The sequence below is a fragment of the Protopterus annectens genome, chromosome 13.part0, assembly GCF_019279795.1.
Source record: "Protopterus annectens isolate FY-2018-M chromosome 13.part0, PAN1.0, whole genome shotgun sequence".
Lineage (NCBI taxonomy): Eukaryota > Metazoa > Chordata > Ceratodontiformes > Protopteridae > Protopterus > Protopterus annectens.
Window position 1 is genome coordinate 1,323,142,772 of NC_056747.1, and position 22,084 is coordinate 1,323,164,855.

The following is a 22,084-nucleotide window of genomic DNA, read 5'->3' on the forward strand; positions in this document are numbered from 1 at the left end:
TGGACGTACACAGACAGCTAAGATTCAGCTTGAGCAGGACTAAAGCTTTAAGAAAAACTGAGCAATTACTAGTGTCATATGCTGCAGGATCAGAAGGAAAGGCTATTTCAAAGCAAACCAGTTTCAAAGTGGATAAGCCGTTGCATCAGATGTCCTTCATGGATGCATCTGCAGTCATAACAAGTGGGTTGTCCTGTCGTCAGGCAGCCCTGCAGTCGGCCGGATTCCAAAGTCCGGGTCCGGCTTCGGCTGATGTCGCACTCCACCCGACGTCATCTCTGTTGGTCTTCGGGTATAAAGGCATCAGCCGACGCCATTTTCCCCAGTCTTTCTTGCCGCTGGCGCCAAGCAGAAGCTGTTCGCAAGTGCCGGTCGGTCGGATCCAGAGATTACTTCTACCGACTACTCAAGACTTCTAAAGCTAAGTACCCGCTGGGGACTCTTTCTTGCCTCAGCCGATGACAGAAAAAGTTAACAATTGTTTAACCTGTGGGAAACAAATACCTCATAAAGATTTCCACTCTTACTGTCTGCCTTGTTTAGGCCCAGCCCACGACGTAGCAGCCTGTTCGCCTGTGCCTCCTTCAACCGACGAACGCTTAGGCCGGTCGGAGTTTGCAGAACAGTTTTTCGGTACTGATTTTGCGTACATTATGCCGCCGGATCCTCCGACTACCCAATCTTCCAAAAACGCAAAGATAAAGACCGACACTTTCGGGTCCGCGGTTTCGGCCGAAACCACGGTAAAGCAAACATGAGTGTCTCGGTTTCCGCCGGAACCGAGAAAACTGATCAAAGTACAGCTGAACCTATTCTTACAACTGAGGCCCCTGCTACAACTCTTGAATCGACCTCAGAAATTTTACCCACTACGGTGGTTGACTTATCAGACACCATCCCCTTGGATGTCTCTACCCCAGCACGTGGTGCTGCTAGGCCTCCAGCAGCCATGTCCATTAAGGCCTTCGCCAGGGCTAAAGCAGCCAAGACTACTAAATCAGTGCCTGTTAAACCCCCCACATCCAGGCCCTCTTCTAGTTCTCAAATGCTTTCTTTGGCAGAAGATTTAATTTCTTTAATTAGAGGATCTCAATCTCACCCAGACAGGGCCTCTCAGCCCCAGAGAAGAAGCCTAGGGCAGAGCACCCTGAGCCAGTGTCTTCTGATGATACTTCTGATGAATCAGACATGACTCACCAGGGAGAGGCTCCTTCTCCAATTTTGAAGATTCTGATGCTGAAGAATCCATTCCAGCTGCTTCCCACCAGAAGAATTCTCCTTTGGGGAAACCTTGCATGCCATGCGAGAACAGTTCCAATGGCAGCAACAGGATTTTTCAGACTCCAGAAAAAGACTTAGGACCTTTCTGCACCTCCCACAGCACAGGCCCTTAGCTATACCTCCTGTTCTCTGTGGTGGATGATGCTTTCAATGATGTTTGCTCCGCTCCAGATTCTTTACCCCAGCCCCTGCCAAACCAGACAGATTTTACAGGGTGCCAGATACTCATCACCACCTTTACAAGGCCCCACTTGCAGACCCAGAAACTATATCCCAGGGTCCCAAGGCAGTAGCCGACCACAGCTAAAAACCCTATTCCTTCTGAAAGGGAAGCAAGGTCATTAGACAGATGGGGTAAAAGGTCTACACTTCAGCTACTCTCTCAGCTAGAGCTTTAAACTGTCAGTTTCACATGATACAATACCAAGAGTTTATGCTTGATCAGTTAACTAAAACCTAACCACTGATGAATCTCTTGATAAGAAATATGTATTAGAGATGGTAAATAACATACAACAGGTTAGCAACCACTCCTTAAAATGTGGCTATGATGCACTGGAGGCTTCATTTAGATCAGCCATGACAGGCACAGTGATAAGAAGGCATGCATGGCTAAAGGAACAAGCTTTACCGGATCATGTTAAAGCTAAGTTGCTAGATGCTCCTATGGACAAGACAAGTTTGTTTGGTACACCTGCCCAGCAGGTTATGAAGAAAATGGAAGAAAAGGCAAAATCTGTGCAAACTGTTAAAGATTTCTTGCAGGTTCAACCTCCAAGGTTTAGCAGGAACTGGCCTGCCAAAAATTGGTCCTTTCCTGACTCCACAAAATTTCAAAGGGGCAGGAATAGACGCTCCAGAGGCAGAAACCAATCCAGAGGAGGTGCCTACAGAGGACGACAGTGGCAAGGTAACAACAGAGGCACAGACGCAGCCACTGCCACTACATCAGCACAACCACAGTGACTTAATCCTAACTCCGCCTACCAGGGAACAAATAGCAGCTCCTCTAGGCGGAAAGTTAACCTTATTTTCAAAGAACTGGCACTACATAACAAAAGACAAGTGGATTTTACAAACCATAGATCAAGGTTACGGTTTCACTTCCACACTTTACCAGTCAAAAGAGGAATGCCAAATCTACCTCCAAATCAAAAACAGAGGCTCTACGCCAGATAATGGAGTTAGCAAACATGAGAGCTGTGGAAAGAGTGCCAACAGCAGAACAAGGAAAGGGGTTCTATTCCAGACTATTCCTAGTTCCAAGAAAGGAAAAAGTTGGAGACCAATTCTCGACCTGTCCACCTTAAATACATACATCATTGTCCCAAAATTCAAAATGCTGACCCTACAGCAACTTCTTCCCATGCTGGGCAAGGAGTCTTGGCTGGTAACTCTAGATCTCAAGGAGGCATACCTGCACGTCCCCATTCGACCAATCTGCAGAAGATACCTCAGATTTCTTGCAGGATCAGAGCACTATCAATTCTCAGCATTGCCCTTTGGCTTATCTACTGCGCCCAGAGTATTCACAAAATGCCTGGCATCAGTAATCGCCCATTGCAGACTACAGTGAATTCAGATTTACCCATACCTGGACGACTGCCTACTACAAGGGACAACAAAAGCAAGCTGACAACAGATTTACAAAGGGTCATTTACTTGCTACAAGGACTGGGATACACAGTCAATTTACAAAAGTCAAGGCTGATACCATCCCAAACAAGGACTTTCTTGGGCGGAATTGGACACAGAACAAAAAATGGCATTCCTGACTACAGGAAAACAAAAAGAACTTCCTCTTTACTTCTTGGCACTAACAAAACTGAACAAGTTAACAGCAAGAAAATTTCTGCAGGCCTTGGGCTTCATGGCATCATGCATAATCTTGGTCCCATTTGCCAGACTACATATGAGGAAACTACAGTGGTACCTAAAGAATTTATGGTCCCAGCACAGACACAGTCTAGAAACAGAAATCCCACTAATTCCATGCTTAAAACAGGAGTTCCTATGGTGGGCTCAGGCATGCCAGTCAAACCCAGGCCTACCCTTTCGCAGATGTCAACCAAGCCAGACCATCACAACAGACGCTTCAGACCTAGGATGGGGGGCCCACATGCTGGACAAATGCGTGCAAGGTTTGTGGACACAGGATCAACTTCACCTGCACATCAATCTAAAAGAAATGCTGGCAGTAAAACTGGCAATCCAAAAGTTCAAACCATTCCTCAAAGAGGGCCAGTTGATGATAAGGACAGACAACACCACAGTCATGTGGTACATCAACAAACAGGGAGGCACTCATTCATACCCCGTATGCAGAATGACCTTGGAGCTGTGGACCCTGGCACTCAGCTACAACATTCAGTTACAGGCAATGTTTGTACCGGGAAAGACAATACTCTAGCAGACATATTAAGCAGAACCACTTCGAGTGCCCACGAATGGAAACTGCACCCGGACATCTTCAAGACCATCTCAAAGAAATGGGGAATGCCACAGATAGACCTATTCGCATCACCTCTCAATCACCAGCTCAAAAAATTCTGCACAAGGACATTCCACCCACTAGCATGGAAAGTGGACTCACTCTCCTTCAACTGGAAAGGTCTAACAGCATATGCATTCCCACCTCTTCCTTTGATACACAAGGTACTACTAAAAATCAAGGAAGAACGTCCAAGGATAATCCTGATAGCCCCAAACTGGCCAAGACAACACTGGTACCCACTACTGAAGAGCATGTCTCGAACAATATGTGGCCAATACCCTGATGCCTTTGATGTTAACTCAGAACAACTACAGCATCATACATCCAAACCTAAAACGCTGCAACTGACTGCATGGAACATCACATAGCAGCAGCTAATCCAGAACTTTCCCAAAGAGTTAAAGACATTATTCTTGAAGCACGCAGACCTTCAACAAGAAGGAACTATGCTGGAAAATGGAAAAGGTTTGTCATTTGGAGTACCGAAGAGGAAAAGATGTGTCAAACATAGATATGCCTAACATTCTGGAGTATCTGGCGAACTTCTTCATTCAGGCCTGTCCTACTCCTCCATCAAGATACATGCATCAGCTATTTCAGCAGAATACAGCTTTGATCCACCTGTTTTTTCGCACCCTCTGCTCAGGCAGTTCCTCAGAGGAATCAAGAATGTAAAACCTCCAAGGAAACCACCATTACCAGCCTGGGATTTAAACTTTGTGCTAGAAAAGTTGACACTATCACCCTTTGAACCAGCAGCAACAGCAGACCTACAACACCTGTCATGGAAAACTGCTTTCCTACTGGCAATTACTTCAGCAAGGAGGGTTTCAGAACTACAGGCCTTAATGGCAGTGCAACCCTTCCTAATCTTCCACCAAGATAGAGTGTCCATGAGAACTAATCCTACATTTATGCCCAAGGTGGTATCCAGAGTATCTTTAAACCAGGCAATCCACCTACCTTCTTTCCCAACCCACAAAACAGAGGGGAAAGAATACTGCATACCTTGGATGTACATAGACAGCTACGCTACTACTTGGACAGAACAAAAAATAGCAGAAAGACTGACCAACTTTTTGTAGCCTATGCAACAGGAAGGGAAGGAAAAGCTATTTCCAAACAGACAATCTCCAAATGGATAGGAAATTGCATACGATACTGTTACTCCTTCCATGGAAAACCAATTCCACAGAACATAAGACCTCATTCTACAAGGGCAACAGCCACTACCACAGCCTTCTTACGAGGAGTGGCAACCAAAGACATTATTGAGGCGGCTACTTGGACCTCCGTGCATACATTTGCCAAGCATTATAATTTGCCTCTATATTCCAGATCCCGAGCAGGGTTTGCCACTGCTGTACTGCAAGGGATCCTAAACACACCATAATCTACTTTTATCCTCCTCCCTAGTTGGCTATGGTATTCTACCCACTTGATATGACTGCAGATGCATCCATGAAGGACATAGTACAGTTTTGTACCTACCATAAATGTAGATGTCCGAACTGGATAGCATCTGCAGTCAGGATTACCTCCCTCCTTCCCTCTGTAGTACTCCTAGGGTGTTTACCCTCCTAATAGCTAGCTGTTGGGGGGGAGTCTTTTATGGTGTATTTGTTTGTATATATGTACATATATGCTTATTGTTGTGTTTACCTCTATCTATTTGGAAACATTGGCATCTATCCAAATTTTAGCCTGCAAGAGGGCTACTGGCATCTGGGGCAAGAAACACTGAGGAAAATGGCGTTGGCTGATGCCTTTATACCCGAAGACCAACAGAGATGACGTCGGGTGGAGTGCGACATCAGCCGAAGCCGGACCCAGACTTTGGAATCCGGCCGACTGCAGGGCTGCCTGACGACAGGACAACCCACTTGTTATGACTGCAGATGCTATCCAGTTCGGACATCTACATTTATGGTAGGTACAAAACTGTACTTTTCTGCTACTTAGGCAAACGTGTGCCCAAGGGCATTAGATCTCACTCCACCAGAGCGGCAGCTACTTCAGCAGCCTTTCTCAGAGGAGTTCCAATCAAGGACATTCTAGAGGCTGCTACTTGGGGTTCTGTTCACCATTTGCCTCTCTACTCTGTAGTCCAGGGCAGGCTTTGCCACTGCGGTGCTGCAGGGCCTTATAGCCACACCTAATGCTGTTTAGATCCAGCCTCCCAACCATAGCTTTGGAATTCTACCCAAATGTAATGACTGCAACAGTGAAACATGAAGAACATAGTACAATTGTGTACACTTACCATAAATGTAGATGTTAGAGTGTATTCACTGTTGCAGTCCAGGTTACCCTCCCGCCATCCTCCTGTCATTCTACAGTTTATCTTTCCTTCTCTATCTTCTACAACCTATGTGGTGTATTTGCTTGTAGATGAAGGTAGTTTATATTGATGCATGTGTGTATATATATAAATATATATGTATGTATGTGTATGTATGTATACATATATAAATAATGCTACCTTTTTGGGGCACCTGACATCGGGGGCAGGAAAAACTAAAGAAAGTGGCATTGGCTGCATGTTTTATACCTCTGACGTCATGGAAGAGAAAACAGCAACCGACGCAGGACCCAAGATTTTGGAATTCAGGCCGACTGAGGGCAACCTGCCAGCAGATTACCTAAATGTAATGACTGCAACAGTGAATACACTCGAACATATGGTAAGTGTACACAACTGTACTTTTATGTAGGTTCAAGTTAGTCCACCATAATGGTGTAGTTGGCAGCTGTTTCAGATTTGCCCCATGGTTTTGAATCTACTTTTCTTGCAGCCTAAAAGGTTCTTGAAGCCTTTTGGAGGCTACTTCTATGTTGATTCCCACTGTCAAATTCCTGTTCCTCCATATGACCTTAACTTTTGTTTAGAGAAGCAATCTCCCTTTCATCCAGCTACCAAATCTGTTCCTTAAATACTTTTCTTGATAAACCCCTTTCTTTAGTAGTAATAACATCAGCAAGAAGGGTTTCAGAACTTCAAGCTCTCGTGTCTTTGTACTTTGCTAACCTTTCATAGAGGCCGAGTATCTTTACTAACTAATCCAGCCTTTGTGCCAAAGGTAACTTTAGAGCCTAGCCTTAACCCATTTGATTACTGTGCTGCATTCTTTTGAGAATACTCTAATAAAAAGATGAATTGAAGTCCCATTACACTGTTGCTCACAAGCCCCCAAGATTATAGTTGTATATAAAACAGGCAACGAAAAAGAAGACCAAGTTTAATTCCTTTGCCTTCCACAAAGGTAAAATGTACAGTGGTGGTCATTGTTCCACTGTATTCAGCATTCATCAGAGCTGTCATTGAGTACAGTGCTCCCTTTGGTATGGACCTAAGTAGGCACATCCAACAATTATAATGTCCACAGAAGTTCCTCACTTAAAGAATATAGGGTGCAAGTAACATGTCATTTGCAGTCTGCCTCAGAGTCCTATCCCTGTGTTCTGTCTCCTACAGGCTGTTGGGGGGAGATCTATACCTGCCATGCAAGGTATTGTCGGACTTCACCCTGATGGTCCTCCTGCTTATCAGTGAAGCAACCAGCACTAGAATTACTGTATCTAAAGACTTAAACTTGCATGTGATATAAATAGGGCCTTGTGGAGTGACTGATGTGTGTGCGATAAACTACCCCTTCTCTGGAACAGGCTCCCCATCCATGTGAAGCAGAATTCCTCCCTAACGCATTTATAGTGCAACTTGGACACTTGGATGGGGAACAAGAAAATCATCTGTGGTTTGGCACTTATGTCTCTAATGAACACTGGAACATCTTCCAGGCCCCTACATAGACTTTTCAAGTTTACCAGAACTTGTCAGATTTGGTATGGTATGGCTAGGCTGAAAAAGGCCCCAGTAGTAGTTAATCCTACCACACACCTGTGAACAACCTGAGCTAAAAAATCTTTAAAGGTCATGCTGTGCAGGTGGCTGTCAGGTTGTATTACTTACATTTCCTGTAAGACAAATCTAGGGAAATATAGAGCTCATTCGTCTGGATCTTGTCAGTAGATATTTGTAAGCTGCACCATGAAATTTACTGTGTACTTTTATAAGATTCTGTAAACTGGATGTGATCACAAGGTCCAGGTCTTTCAGGACCACCATCCTCCATGGTATTCTGTTATGATGCTATCCAGGATTTATAGCTGGGGGTTCTTTCCTTATATTTAAATTGGATTATGTAAGTTATGAAAGTTGTCTACTTGCTGTAGTACTAGGGCTTCGAGATCCATGTCCATCTGCTTCAGCAAATGCTCCCTGCTTTTGCTGTTCCAGTTGTCACCTACATATCTTTGTACCAACCTTGTTGACTTCCCCCACGTCATTTAGGAGGGTTCCATATCTGGTATCCCTAGATGGAGTTTTATTTTTTTTTATTTATTGATTGGTTGTCATAGGTGGTGTTTCATGAAACTCTCCCAAAAATAGAGGAACATGGAGGACATTAATGGGTGCTCGAGCTTTAGGAAAGCTTGCTTCCAAATTGAGAACACCTGCAGTGACCTGTCGTTCTCCTGCACATAACTTCCCATTTTTCTTGGGTAACAAGATAACTTCTGCGTTGTACTTGTGTAAATGTCTGTTGCCAGTGGTATTTAATAACAGCTTGCAGTTTTGATAGTCCACACTCCCACGAGTTCCTTTTCATACTTCACTGCTTTGTACCCATGTACCCACTTTATGAACAAGAGGGAGGTGGGATAATTTTAATTAAATTGCTCTCGGCTCTGAATTTAATTTTCCTGTTTCTTGTCCATTAATTTCTCAGGTGAGCGTCCCTTTCAGTGCAGCCAGTGTAGCATGAGTTTTATCCAGAAGTATTTGCTTCAGCGACATGAGAAGATTCACAGTGGTAAGTAGGCGAGCTGCTCACAGACTTCATTAAAACTTTTATCAAATCAGCTTTCTAGGAGAAAGTGCTTCTTTAACATGGGCCACTTTTGTTCCTTTCTATGAACTGCTGGAGAGCTTTACTGTACAGTACTGCAGAGTATGCGTTTATTTATTTTTTGGTGCATACATATTCACTTAACATTCAGGAAGGCGCATCTTGTTTGTTTTTAATTTACATTTCCACATGTATGGAGGTGTATTTGTGTATATGTAAATATATTTGTGTGTGTATGTGTATATGTATATATATGTGTGTGTATGTATGTGTATATATATATATATATATATATATATATATATATATATATATATATATATATATATTTATATAATTTGCATAGTACAAGTCTGCTTGTTAGCGAAGTAGTTGGCTTTGTCTTTCAGTCTGATGGTTTCTGGCACATTTTTCTCTGCTTATCTGTTCATTTCTGCCATTTGATGGGATTGGATGGTTTTAAACTTGAAACATTGGTAGTGTTGATGCTTCACAGTAGGTTAGTATGGTCCTCCACTCTGTTGTTAAAGCAGTAGCTCAGAAAGCAGTTGGTGGTGTGATTGCTGCCAGTCAGCTTTCTACATGCTAGACTTCTGCTTATGTTGTGTGTGTGTGTGTGTGTTTGTGGGGGGGGGGGTAAGAGTATGTACCTAGCAAGGGATGTGATATTCTGAAAGTTGTTGGGGAAATTACACGTCTTTGACTGTTTGCAGTAATTGCATTTTACATTTCCTGACTTTGCAACGGGGAGTGACTGCTGTCTTAAAAGACTAACTAAATGGAAGCCGCACACTGGTCATTAAAAGGATCACTGCTGAGTGCCATTAGTAAAGATGGACTTTGTCACAGTCAGATGTCAGTCTAGTGGCCAGATTTCTGAAGCAATGCATTTTCCCTAGACCAGGTGCAGGGTTGCCTCCTATACCGTGAGTGCCAGCCAGCAGTTCTGCTGGAAACTGGATAGTAATCTGATTTATTTTCATTTTTCTTTTATTTGCTTTTTCCTGTTTTTGCTGCTGTAATGAACTGCTGTCCATTTTGTCGATGTGTGACTGGTAGGCAAAGGCTTATTTACCTTTTTAGTGTTTACCATTGGTTTCTCCTGTTTTTCTAGCTTAGGTGAATGTTTCTCGGAGTTTATCATGTTTTTTCCCCCATTAAGTTGCTAATAATGTCCCCAGAAAAAGTCCTCTTTAGGAGAGATCCGCCCCTCTACCAAGCATGATGTAATCAGTTGTGTGAGCATTGCAAGTTCTTTTGTACAAATATGCTCTTGAAATATTAGACTCCTGTGTGTGATGAAAATCTGTTGGTGAATGGGACAAGAGATGTCCAGAGGAAGCAAACCTTTTAACCAGCGCCAGATGTTTAAGCAATCTTGGTTAAAGCACAGTAAAGTGCACATAGAAAAGTTATGAAATCTTCTGTAAGGTATAGCAATTTGGACAGATTGAGAAAGGATTTCAGCAAGGAATTTTTGTGCAGAGCGTGCGAGACAATAGAGGCACAGTTGTTCTGTCCTGACACTGCCCACAGCCATTGTTGGCTCAGGCCCTTACTGTGGCAGTAGTTTCTCCTTTGGTTCCTCCTTTTAGCAGCAGACAGTGGAGTGGAAATATTACAAGAGAGACGGGCTATCCAAGTTTTAGTTGTACCACAGGAGAAAGACTGTCATCAAGCATACATGGTACTGGCCTACATCTGGAGGATCTTGGAAAATCCTCTTCATACCAACTGAAAACAGTTAAGAGAATTCTCTACTATTTAACCCCCACCACCACCATCTTGCCTTTCCACTTAGTGTGATAAGGACATTAGCTTGCCCTGGCAGCCAAGACCTAAGCACCTGACTTGAGGACTCCTGATATCCTTCTGTTCATCTGTTGCAGTATTCTTAACATGGGGGAGATCACCGCTGCAGGCGACCCGACGTCTGCCAGTATGCAAAAGACTTTCACTACTGTAGAATGCGCGTTATGTCGCACATAGGCTGTTGTACATCAGCCATAAAAGTGATGTACGCATGCATGTACCTCAGAACTTCTGCTGCCAGTCTGTACACCACCTTGAACGCGAGTCTGCTCACTGAGCTGTTTGCTGTTTTCTTCAAATTCTCAGTTAAGTTTGCTGTTTTCTTCAAATTCTCAGTTAAGTGCCCTGTTGGGGAAATCTTGTTTCTTTTACTACTGTTTAGTGGTGGGATTCTTGTTATCCAAAAAAGCCAAATGCCAGTGTGGAAGACAAATTCCACATATGGATAGCCATCTTCACTATCTGTTCTGCTTAAGGGCCTAGCCATGATCACAAATCGTGTCCCATTTGCCAGGCCTTTGTAATCAAGACTTTTAGAAGTAGACTTTCCTCCTTGTCCATTTATAACCAGTGCTTAAGGTTATTAGCGAAGAGCAAGATGGAGGGGATCGTTGGAGCCCGAGGTTGATTCGGTTGCTAAGTGGAAGGCCAAAAAGCTGAGGCCTAAAGCTGCTGCTGTGCCTCTTCATACAAACATATCTTCCAAGGTGGATGAGAGCCTGGAGATATGGCCGGTTTTTGGTTCCGGGTCACAGGCTTGAGCCTGATGTTGAGGCCTCCTTCACTCCGGCCACTGGCACGTCATCAAAAGGCTGAGTAGGCATCCGTCCAGGATGTACAGGGGGAACAGAGGCTCATAATCGAAGACCTTAAAGGGATTCCTCAGATCCTGGTGTGGGAGGAAATTTTTATTTATTTTACTTAGCATTTGTTGACTGGGAAAGTCCAACTTGGAACAAAGCCAGTTTTCCGCAGAGGCCCAGGGAGAAAAGCTCCAGATGCATGTCTTTGTAACGTGGGATGAAACCGGAGCACCTGGAGGAAACCCACACGAATGCAGGGAGGACATGCAGACTCCATAGAGAAGGCACTCCAGCTGAGAATCTAACTGAAGAACCTCTTGCTGTGAGGTGACAAGGTGACAACCCTACCACTGTGCCGTCCTTAATTCAGTTCACTTGAATATCATTGAGTGTAGGCCAATGTCCGGCCCTCCAACAACTACATAGGCAGATCTGCATCAAAAGAAGAAGCAAAAAAACAAAACATCTGATGTGATATTGTTAATCCTTGTCCATTCCTTACATATGGGTATCTGTTCCGACCTCGGAACCGTGCCGGCCATTTTCCAAGGTGATGTCGGCTGCAAACTCTCGAGCTAAACTCTTACCCATAATCCCCTCTCCTTGTTACCTCAGATTTCGTTTGCCGTGTTGCCATTCGGTTGTGTCAAACTGCTTCTCTAGAGCTAAGTATAGATATTTGTTGTCATACTAGTCATATATATAACTTTTTCTGTCAGAAAAGTTTCTATTTGGTTGTCTCTTACCCTATCGCATTTAACGACCATATTTTCTTGAGTTTTCTTCTCTTTACTCAACACCTTTTGCCGCAAAGTATTTCTCCCTTACCATCGTTGGTAATTTTTCCTTTCTTCATACCTTCGGGTATTCTTTTGTACCATTGCTCGTACCCTTTCTACTGTCCCCTTTTTCTATCATGGCGGATAAGAAAACGTAGTCCAGGATTTAAAAGGTGTTCTGATTGTGGACACACATTACCTACATCAAATGCGCACTCTTTGTGCGTTTATTGCTTGAGGTGTCCCACTTATCTGTTGACCCACCCTGTGCTGTTTGTAAAAATTTTTCTAGCAGAACCTTGTTGGAAAGGAAAAATAAGTTGTTGCTGAAGGGGACTCCTCAAATCTCCTTTTTCAGAGGCTATTTCTGGGTCGGAGGCTTCAATCCCTTCTAGAGCCCATAAGAAAATTTTGGATGATCCTACTTAGGCCATGTCTTTGCCTTTGAACCTAGCTGGTGACTCCCGCCAACCAAGACCTAAAAAGGCTAAAGTTTCTGCTTCGGAGCTCACTCAGTCAGCCCCAGTGCTTTTGGTGCATAGACCTTCGGCACCGAGGCCTTCGACACCATCAGTCATCTCGGTTCAGTCTTTCCCTGTAACCTTTATTTTACCGGCACCGAGGGGGTCCTCTGTTCAGACTATTACAACTACTGCATTGGCACTGACCATTCAGTTGGCGCAGACTTTGACCACATCGGCTCCGACATCTTACTCCGAATCGACGCCTCAGTTATTGACTCCAATTTTGTCTGTACCAGCTTCGGTACCAGCAACCACGTCGGCAATGATCCTTGTGTCACTGCAGACCGTGACCTTGGCACCAATGATTACCTCGGTGCAGACCCCCGTAATCCAGTCTCTCGCGTCACTGTTCTATGTGCGGACTGGTGAGATGGGCACCGAGCTTGTCTCTTCTGTGGACAGACCTGTTTCTCCCTCCGTCTCCGTGAGGTCCACTAGAAGCCTTTCCGAACACAACGTGTTGCATCTTGTGGATCAAGTGCTTCTGGCCAGAGGTATCCTGCCCCGCCCCAGGACCTATCCTTCCTTGGGAGGTGATCACCCATCTCCAAAGACCCCTTCTTATTCTCCTTCATTGCCTTTGAAGTCCATTGACATAGCACATTCTTCCCCCTCTGCGGTTCCCTTTATGGATCTCACTAAGGAAGAGCAGTTGCCTTTGTGGCAGGAGAGTTTTGCTATGACCCAGGATTACAGTTGTGACACACAGTTTGGTGTTCCACAGCCATCCAGGGACTCAGAGTCAGCAGGCTGAGCCACTTAGGGGAGGGGTGAACCCTGTCCTGGACACTCACCCTTCTTCGGGTGGACCAGCCTTTCAACTGGTGGAGAAGGCTCTGTCGTCTTCTGGTGATACTGTGCTGTCTATCCCCCTGCCCTCCTCTGGTACACCGTTTTCACAAGTCGCACCTAGAGGGCACCGGGTGCAAGTGCCTCAGGACATATTCCCACAGGAAACCCCTTTTCCGCTGTCTTCCCCAGCTTCTCCCTCTGAGGAAGTCAACCGGAAAAGTTTGTGTAAGATGAAGCACATGGACTCCACAGAGGAGTCCCTCACTGAAGACAGACATTGATGAGGGGGAAGGATCCCCTCGGTCACCCTCTGAGGTATCCTTTGGTGATATCCTCGAAATCCATAAACAGATAGTTGACTGGCAGCCCTCTAATCCGATTTCTGAGGAGTCTGTGTTCCTGCAGGCCTTTTGCACCTGGCCCCCTACCTCCTGGGTTACTCCACCTGCCAATGAACTTGTCCGGCTCATCGTGCAACGTGCATGGAAGGCTCCTGCACCGTCGAGGCTATTCCCTGGAAGCCAGATAAGATTTTGTCCCTTCCTGCTATGGATCACCATTTGTCTAAAGGTCTTCCTGTGGATGCTGTGGTGGTGGCGGCCACAACAAAAAAGGATCTGGCGGAAGAAGAAAGCCAGACTGTCCATCCGCCTAACAGAGTCCTCCCGGGCCCTGGACAGGATAGGGAAGTGCACCTTTGCACTATCAGGTCGCTGAGTTATATGGTACACTTTACCAGGCTTCAAAGGGATCTGATTTCCGTGCTCTCTGGCTGGTGCCATGTCTGATGAGGTCTGCGACAAAGTGGCCTCTCAGCTGGCCACCATTGAGTCCAGTATCTAAATCCTCAATGTGACTGATATCTCATGCATCAGAAGGAGCAGCTAGAGTGGTGGGTTCAGCTGTGGTCTTGAGATGCCAAGCCTGGATGCGCTTGTTCAATTTCGCGGAACCCTTTAAGGCTTCCTTTCTTAACGCACCCATTGAGGCCTCTTCGTTGTTTGGACCCAAAGTTAAAAGCACACTGGCCAGATGTGAACAGGACGGTAAGACCCTTTCTGCCATAGTTATCTGTTATTCTTCTCATCAACGTGCTTTCTCCCGAAACCAAAAGAGTGGGAAGATATGGTTCAAGAAATGTCAGGGTCCTTTCCATGACACACAGACCGAGTTCTCCCCTAGAGGCAGATGGGGGAATTCACAGGGAAGACTCTCCTTTCGGGGCTGAGGGGGTCCACGTAACCAGGGTTCCAGGGACTCTTTCCCTGGCCAATCCTACCAGCGCTCCTGAAGAGTGGCCCAACTCCTTTCCTCTGGAGGTGGTTGGGGGTCGTTTCTCCTTGAACCCTTCTGCCTGGCTAACCATCACCACTGATTCTTTGGTACAAAGGATTATCCAGAGATTCATATCCCCTTCGATCTTTGTCCTGTCCCTTCAAAAAACTTAACTGACGGTCCACCCTGTCAAAGGGAAGAAGCAGCGCTAGAGATAAAAAAGCTGCTAAGAAAAAGAGTCATCCAAATAGTCCCTCCAGACCAGATAGGATCCGGATTCTACTCAAGACTACTTTTGGTGCCAAAGAAAATCGGGGACTGGAGACCAATTTTGGATCTCTGTGTATTGAACAAGATGTCCTTCAAGGATGCATCTGCAGTCCTAACATATGGGTTGTCCTGCCTCAGGCAGCCCTTCGGTCGGCCGGATTCCAAAGTCTGGGTCTGGCCTCGGCTGATGTCGCACTTCACCCGACGTCATAGCTGCTGTTTATTGGGTATAAAGGCATCAGCCGACGCCATTTTCCTCAGTCTTTCTTGCCGCGTGGTGCCCGAAGCAGAAGCTGTTCGCAAGTGCCGGTCGGTCAGATCCAGAGATTTCTACTACCGAAGACTTCTAAAAAGCTAAGTACCCCGTTGGGGACTCTTTCTTGCCTCAGCCGATGTCAGAAAAAGTAAATAATTGTTTAACTTGTGGGAAACAAATACCTCATAAGGATTTCCACTCTTACTGCCTACCTTGTTTAGGCCCAGACCACGACGTATCAGCTTGTCTAGCCTGTGCTTCCTTCAACCAACGGACACTTAGACGTCGGTCGGAGTTTGCAGAGGAGTTTTTTGGTCCCGCTTTTGCTTACAAAATGCCGTCGGAAACTCCGACTACACACATAGCTAAAAAGCGCAAGGAAAAGGACCGACACTAGCGGCCCGCGGTTTCGGCTGAAACCACAGTCAGGCCAACCGCGACTGTCTCGGTTTCGGCTGAAACCGAGTCCTCAGTTCTTCCTTCGGCCGAAAGCATGCCTCCTATAGCCGAGGCCTCACAGAGCATGGTTGAATCTGCTACTGAATTTACTGCTACAGAAGCAGGCACCCAGGACTTGTCAGACACTATTCCTTTAGACATATCTACCCCTGCACGTGGGGCTGCTAGACCCCCTGCTTCTATGTCCATCAAGGCTTTTGCCAGGGCTAAAGCAGCTAAATCTTCTAAGGCCTTACCTGCTAAAACTCCCTCACATAGGCCTACCTCTAGTTCTCAAATACTCAGCCTGGCTGAGGATCTCATTTCTTTGATCAGGGGATCCCAACCTCACCCAGACAGGGCCTCTCAGCCCCCTTCAGATAAGAGGCCTAGGACTGAACCCCCGGAACCTGTCTCTACGGACTATTCCTCGGATGGCTCAGACATTTCAGACCCTCAGGAAGGCCCATATTCTCCTTATGAGGATTCTGATGCAGAAGACTCCATTCCTTCTGCTTCTCCTCCTGAAGAATTTTCTTTTGGGGAAACTTTACATGCTATGAGGGAACATTTCCAATGGCAGGGCCAGGATTTTTCAGATTCAAGGAAAAGGCTAAGGACTTTTTTACACTTACCACAGCATAGGCCTTTAGCCATTCCTCCAGTACTAACAGTCGTTGATGATGCATTTAATGATGCCTGTACTGCCCCTGATTCTCTCCCTCCGGCCCCTGCCAAGCCTGACAGAAATTACAGGGTCCCGGACACACATTACCATTTGTATAAGGCTCCTGTTGCAGACCCAGAAACCATTTCACAGGGCCCTAAAGGTGTGGCAGCTGCTTCTGCCAAAAACCCTCTTCCCTCTGAAAGGGAATCTAGAGCATTAGAGAGATGGGGTAAAAAGGTTTATACTTCTGCTGCTCTTTCGGCTAGGGCCTTAAACTGTCAATTTCACATGATTCAGTATCAGGAATTTTTGTTAGACCAGCTAAATAAAAAAACTGTCCTCTCCTGAACCTATAGACCGCAAGTCTCTTCAGGATTTGGTACATAACTCTCAGCAGGTCAGTAACCATTTCTTAAAATGTGGCTATGATGCACTGGAGGCTTCCTTTAGATCAGCTATGACTGGAACAGTGATTCGAAGACATGCATGGTTAAAAGAACAATCCTTACCAGACCATGTTAAATCAAAACTCCTAGATGCTCCCATGGAGAAACAAAGTTTGTTTGGCTCCCCTGCACAGGAGGTTCTAAAGAAGGTGGAAGAAAAAGCAAAATCTGTCCAAACAGTCAAGGATTTCTTACAGGTCCAACCTCCGAGGTTTAGCAGAAATTGGCCCTCGAAGAATTGGTCCTTTCCAGACAGCTCCAGAGCACACAGAGGCAGAAATAGACGCCCAAGAGGCATAAATCAATCTAGGGGGTGCCTACAGGGGACGTCAGTGGCAACCTACCAACCAGCGAAGTACTGCCACAGATTCAACTACAACCACTTCCACAGGACAGACACAATGACTTGGCTCTGATACCGCCTACCAGGGAACAACTGGAAGCTCCCTTGGGCGGAAAGCTAGCCTTATTTTCCGACAACTGGCATTACATTACAGGAGACAAATGGACTTTACAAACAATAGACAAGGGCTACAGGTTTCACTTCCACACTACCAAAAAAGAGGGGAATGCCATACCTGCCACCAAGCCAAAAAACAGAAGCTCTAAGACAAATCAACAACTTACTAAGTATGAGAGCTATGGAAAAGGTACCACCAATGGAACAAGGCCAAGGTTTTTACTCCAGGCTTTTCCTTGTACCAAGAAAAGAAAATCAATGGAGACCTATTCTCGACTTGTCCGCACTGAACACATACCTCATTGTTCCAAAATTCAAAATGCTGACCCTCCAGCAGCTTCTTCCCATGCTGGGCAAGGAGTCTTGGCTGGTGACTCTAGATCTCAAGGAGGCATACCTGCACGTCCCTATGACCAGATTGCAGAAGACACCTCAGATTTCTTGCAGGATCAGAGCATTATCAATTCTCAGCATTGCCCTTTGGCTTATCTACTGCACCCAGAGTATTCACGAAATGCCTGGCATCAGTAATTGCTCATTGCAGGCTTCAGGGAATTCAAATTTACCCATACCTGGACGACTGCCTAATACAAGCCGACAACAAGGCAAAATTAACAAAAGATTTGGAAAATGTCATACAACTATTGCAAGCCTTGGGATACACAGTCAACATGCAAAAGTCAAGACTAGTACCATCCCAAAAGATAACATTCCTGGGTGCAGAACTGGACACATCAACTCAGATGGCTTGTCTCACAGAAGAAAAACAAAAGCAACTACCAGGTTACTTCATGACATTAACAAAACAAACTCAGCTTACTGCAAGGAAAGTCCTGCAAGCCCTGGGTTACATGGCATCCTGCATAATATTGATTCCATGCCAGGCTGCATATGAGAAATTTACATTGGTACCTAAGGAATGTATGGTCTCAACACAAGCACAGTCTAGAAGCCCAGATTCCAATAATTCCATGCCTGAAGCAAGAATTCCTGTGGTGGGCTCAGGCCTGTCAGTTGAACAGAGGATTGCCTTTCCAAAAACCTCATCCAAGCCAGACCATCACCACGGACGCCTCAGACCTAGGCTGGGGGGCACACATGGTGGACAAATGTATACAAGGCCTATGGACCCAAGACCAGCTGAGTCTACACATAAATTTAAAGGAGATGCTGGCAGTGAAACATGCGATCCAGGCATTCAGACCACTACTTCAACAGGGTCATCTGCTGATAAGGACGGACAATACCACAGTCATGTGGTACATCAACAAACAGGGAGGTACACACTCATATCCTCTATGCCGGTTGGCAATTGACCTGTGGAATATGGCCCTGAATCTCAACATTCAACTTCAGGCCAGATTTGTACCAGGAAAAGAAAATTCTCTAGCAGACACCTTAAGCAGAACTACCACGGATGCTCACGAATGGATGCTGCATCCAGATATATTCAAAGCCATAACAAAGAAATGGGGACTACCAGAAATAGACCTGTTTGCCTCCCCACACAACCACCAATTGAAGAAATTCTGCACAAGAGCTTACCACCCACTTGCTTGGAGGGTGGACTCCCTTTCCTTCAGCTGGAAAAACCTGACAGCATATGCATTCCCACCTCTTCCTTTGATGTACCAAGTCCTACTGAAGATCAGAGAGGATCAGCCAAGGATAATCCTGATAGCTCCAGACTGGCCGAGGCAACATTGGTACCCACTGCTGAGAAGCATGTATCGGACACACGCATGGTATCTACCTCTATGTCCCTTACTTCTAACACAGAACAACTACAAGATCCTGCATCCAAACTTGAAAACTCTGCAGCTAGCTGCTTGGAATATTGCATAAAACAAAATAACCCATATTTATCTCAGAGGGTTAAGGACATTATCCTGGAGGCACGCAGACCCTCCACTAGGAAAACTTATTCAGCCAAGTGGAAAAGATACCTCATTTGGAGTGCAGCCAAAGGAGAAAATGTTTCATTGGCAAACATAGCACACATCCTGGAATACTTAGCAGAACTCTTCCACAATGGCCTGTCTTACTCCTCCATTAAGATTCATGCATCAGCAATTTCAGCAGAATACAACATGGACCCTCCTGTCTTTTCTCATCCTCTACTCAGGCAGTTTTTGAGAGGAATCAAAAATGTAAAACCTCCAAGGAAACCACCTTTACCTACTTGGGATCTCAACTTTGTGCTGGAAAAGTTAACACTTCCCCCTTTTGAACCAGCAGCAACAGCAGAACTACAGTTCTTGTCTTGGAAAACTGCTTTCCTGCTAGCAATCACTTCAGCAAGAAGGGTGTCTGAGTTACAGGCATTAATGGCAGTACAACCTTTCATTATCTTCCATCAAGATAGAGTCTCTCTGAGAACTAACCCTACCTTTATGCCAAAAGTAGTCTCCAGAGTGGCATTGAACCAAGCGATTCATTTACCTACATTCTTCCCCAACCCACAGAACAGGGGGGAAAGACTGCTACATACCTTGGATGTGCACAGACAAATACGCTACTATCTGGACAGAACTAAGACCAGCAGAAAAACTGACCAGCTTCTGGTAGCATATGCAACAGGAATGCAAGGGAAAGCAATTTCAAAACAGACAATTTCAAAATGGATAGGAAATTGTATTCGATTTTGTTACTCTTTTCATGGAAAGACAACTCCTGAGAATATCAGACCTCATTCCACAAGAGCTACAGCCACCACTACAGCTTTCCTACGAGGAGTGGCTACCAAAGACATTTTAGAGGCTGCTACTTGGAGCTCCGTGCATACATTTGCCAAGCATTATAATCTTCCCTTATACTCTAGATCCCAAGCAGGTTTTGCAACTGCTGTTTTGCAAGGGATCTTAACTACACCATCTTTATCTTAGTGCCTCCTCCCCCAGTTTGGCTATGGTATTCTACCCATATGTTAGGACTGCAGATGCATCCTTGAAGGACATAGTACAGTTTTGTACCTACCATAAATGTAGATGTCCGATAGGTATGCATCTGCAGTCAGGATTACCCACCCTCCTTCCCCTCTGTGGTACTCCTAGGGTATTTACCCCTCTTTTAGCTAGTTGGGGGAAACTATTATGGTGTATTTGTTTGTATATATGTATTTATATATATATATATATATATATATATATATATATATATATATATATATTGTTTGCTCTCTACTGTTTGGAATTATTTGCATTTATCCAAATTTAGCCTTCCTTGAGGGCACCTGGGGCAAGAAACACTGAGGAAAATGGCGTCGGCTGATGCCTTTATACCCAATAAACAGCAGCTATGACGTCGGGTGAAGTGCGACATCAGCCGAGGCCAGACCCAGACTTTGGAATCCGGCCGACCGAAGGGCTGCCTGAGGCAGGACAACCCATATGTTAGGACTGCAGATGCATACCTATCGGACATCTACATTTATGGTAGGTACAAAACTGTACTTTTGTGAGAGTACAAAAATTCTGGATGGTCACAATACAGTCTATCCTCCCGCTTTTGGGAAAAGACTATTGGATGTGCTCGATAGATCTTTAAGATGCGTACTACCACATAAAAGTGGACAGGCCATCAAGAAGATTTCTGCACTTCTGTGCGGGAGCCAGTCACTACCAGTTCAGAGTACTGCCCTTCGGACTCTCTACAGCCCCCAGAGTGTTAACAAAGTGCATGGCAGTTGTCACAGCTCACTTGCGACTACAAGGATTCCAGGTGTTTCCATATCTAGACGACTGGCTCATTTCCACCCCCACCAGACATCCACTGGAAGAAGCCCTGGCATACCCTCTCCTCTCTGCACAAAGGCTAGGCATAACCATAAACTGGCAAAAATACAATCTCACCCCATCTCAGTCCACAGAATTCATAGAGGTTATCTTGGATACAAAGAACTGCAGAGCTGCCATTCCAGAGCACAGAATTCTAAGGATAAAGCAACAAATGCATCCCAATCCTTTCAAGGGAGAAATCCACAGCTCACTCTGTCCTACAGCTGTTGGATTCCATGGCAGCCTCTATCACCATTGTCCCCCTGGCCAGGTTTCATATGAGGCTTCTACAATGGCTACTGCTCACCCAGTGGTATCCTTTTCAGCATCCTCTTTCAGCCAAGATTCGAGTAATCCACAGGTGCAAACAGTATTTAAATTGGTGGATGACACACAATCCGCCACAGTGGTCTCGCCCCTTCTCTCCCCAGCAACACAAGGTTACAGTGACCACGGACGCCTCCCTGATGGAGTGGGGGGGGCTGTGTCAGGGACAGACAGTCCAAGGCACTTCGTCCAAATTGGAGGCCCAACTGCATATAAATGTTCTAGAGCGGAGGGCGGTGCTTCTGCCGTTGCAAGCATTCCATCCCCTGCTGCCGTTTGGGACGATTGCGATTCAATCAAACAAACAACATGGCGGTGGTCTGGTACATCAACAAACCAGGTGGAACCAAATCTTACCCCTTTTGTCGAGAGGCCATGAGGATATGGCAGTGGGTGATGGCTACCAACTGTTTTCTTCTAGCAACTCATATTTCCGGGAGTTCCAACGTGATAGCAGCCAGACTCAGCAGGTGCATTCTACAACCTCACGAGTGGTCCCTGAATCCCTTGATAGCGGCGGAGATCTTCCACCACTGGGGCCATCCTTGCTGCGACCTCTTTGCATCCCCGACCAACTACAAATGCAGCAACTACTTCGCCCTGATTCCCCCTCCAGGATAGTCACCCAGGGACGCTCTAGTCCATGATTGGGCCTCAGGTCTTCTTTATGCATTCCCACCTTTTCCCCTCATTCTCCAGTTTCTGAAGAAAGCCCGTCGGTTGAAGAGCAAGGTGATCCTCATAGCACCATATTGGCCTCGTCAGATTTGG

General features: G+C 45.5%; 1 protein-coding gene across 5 annotated transcripts in view; it reads left to right on the forward strand.

Annotated features, from left to right (window-relative positions):
- ZNF281 (zinc finger protein 281) overlaps positions 1–22,084 on the forward strand; it is an 849,413-nt gene that overhangs the window by 385,818 nt on the left and 441,511 nt on the right. For all 5 annotated transcript variants that reach the window (XM_044055344.1, XM_044055339.1, XM_044055340.1 and 2 more), the window contains exon 6: positions 8,566–8,649. In XM_044055344.1, coding sequence (XP_043911279.1) covers positions 8,566–8,649 — 84 coding nt within the window. The remainder of the gene's footprint in view (positions 1–8,565; positions 8,650–22,084) is intronic.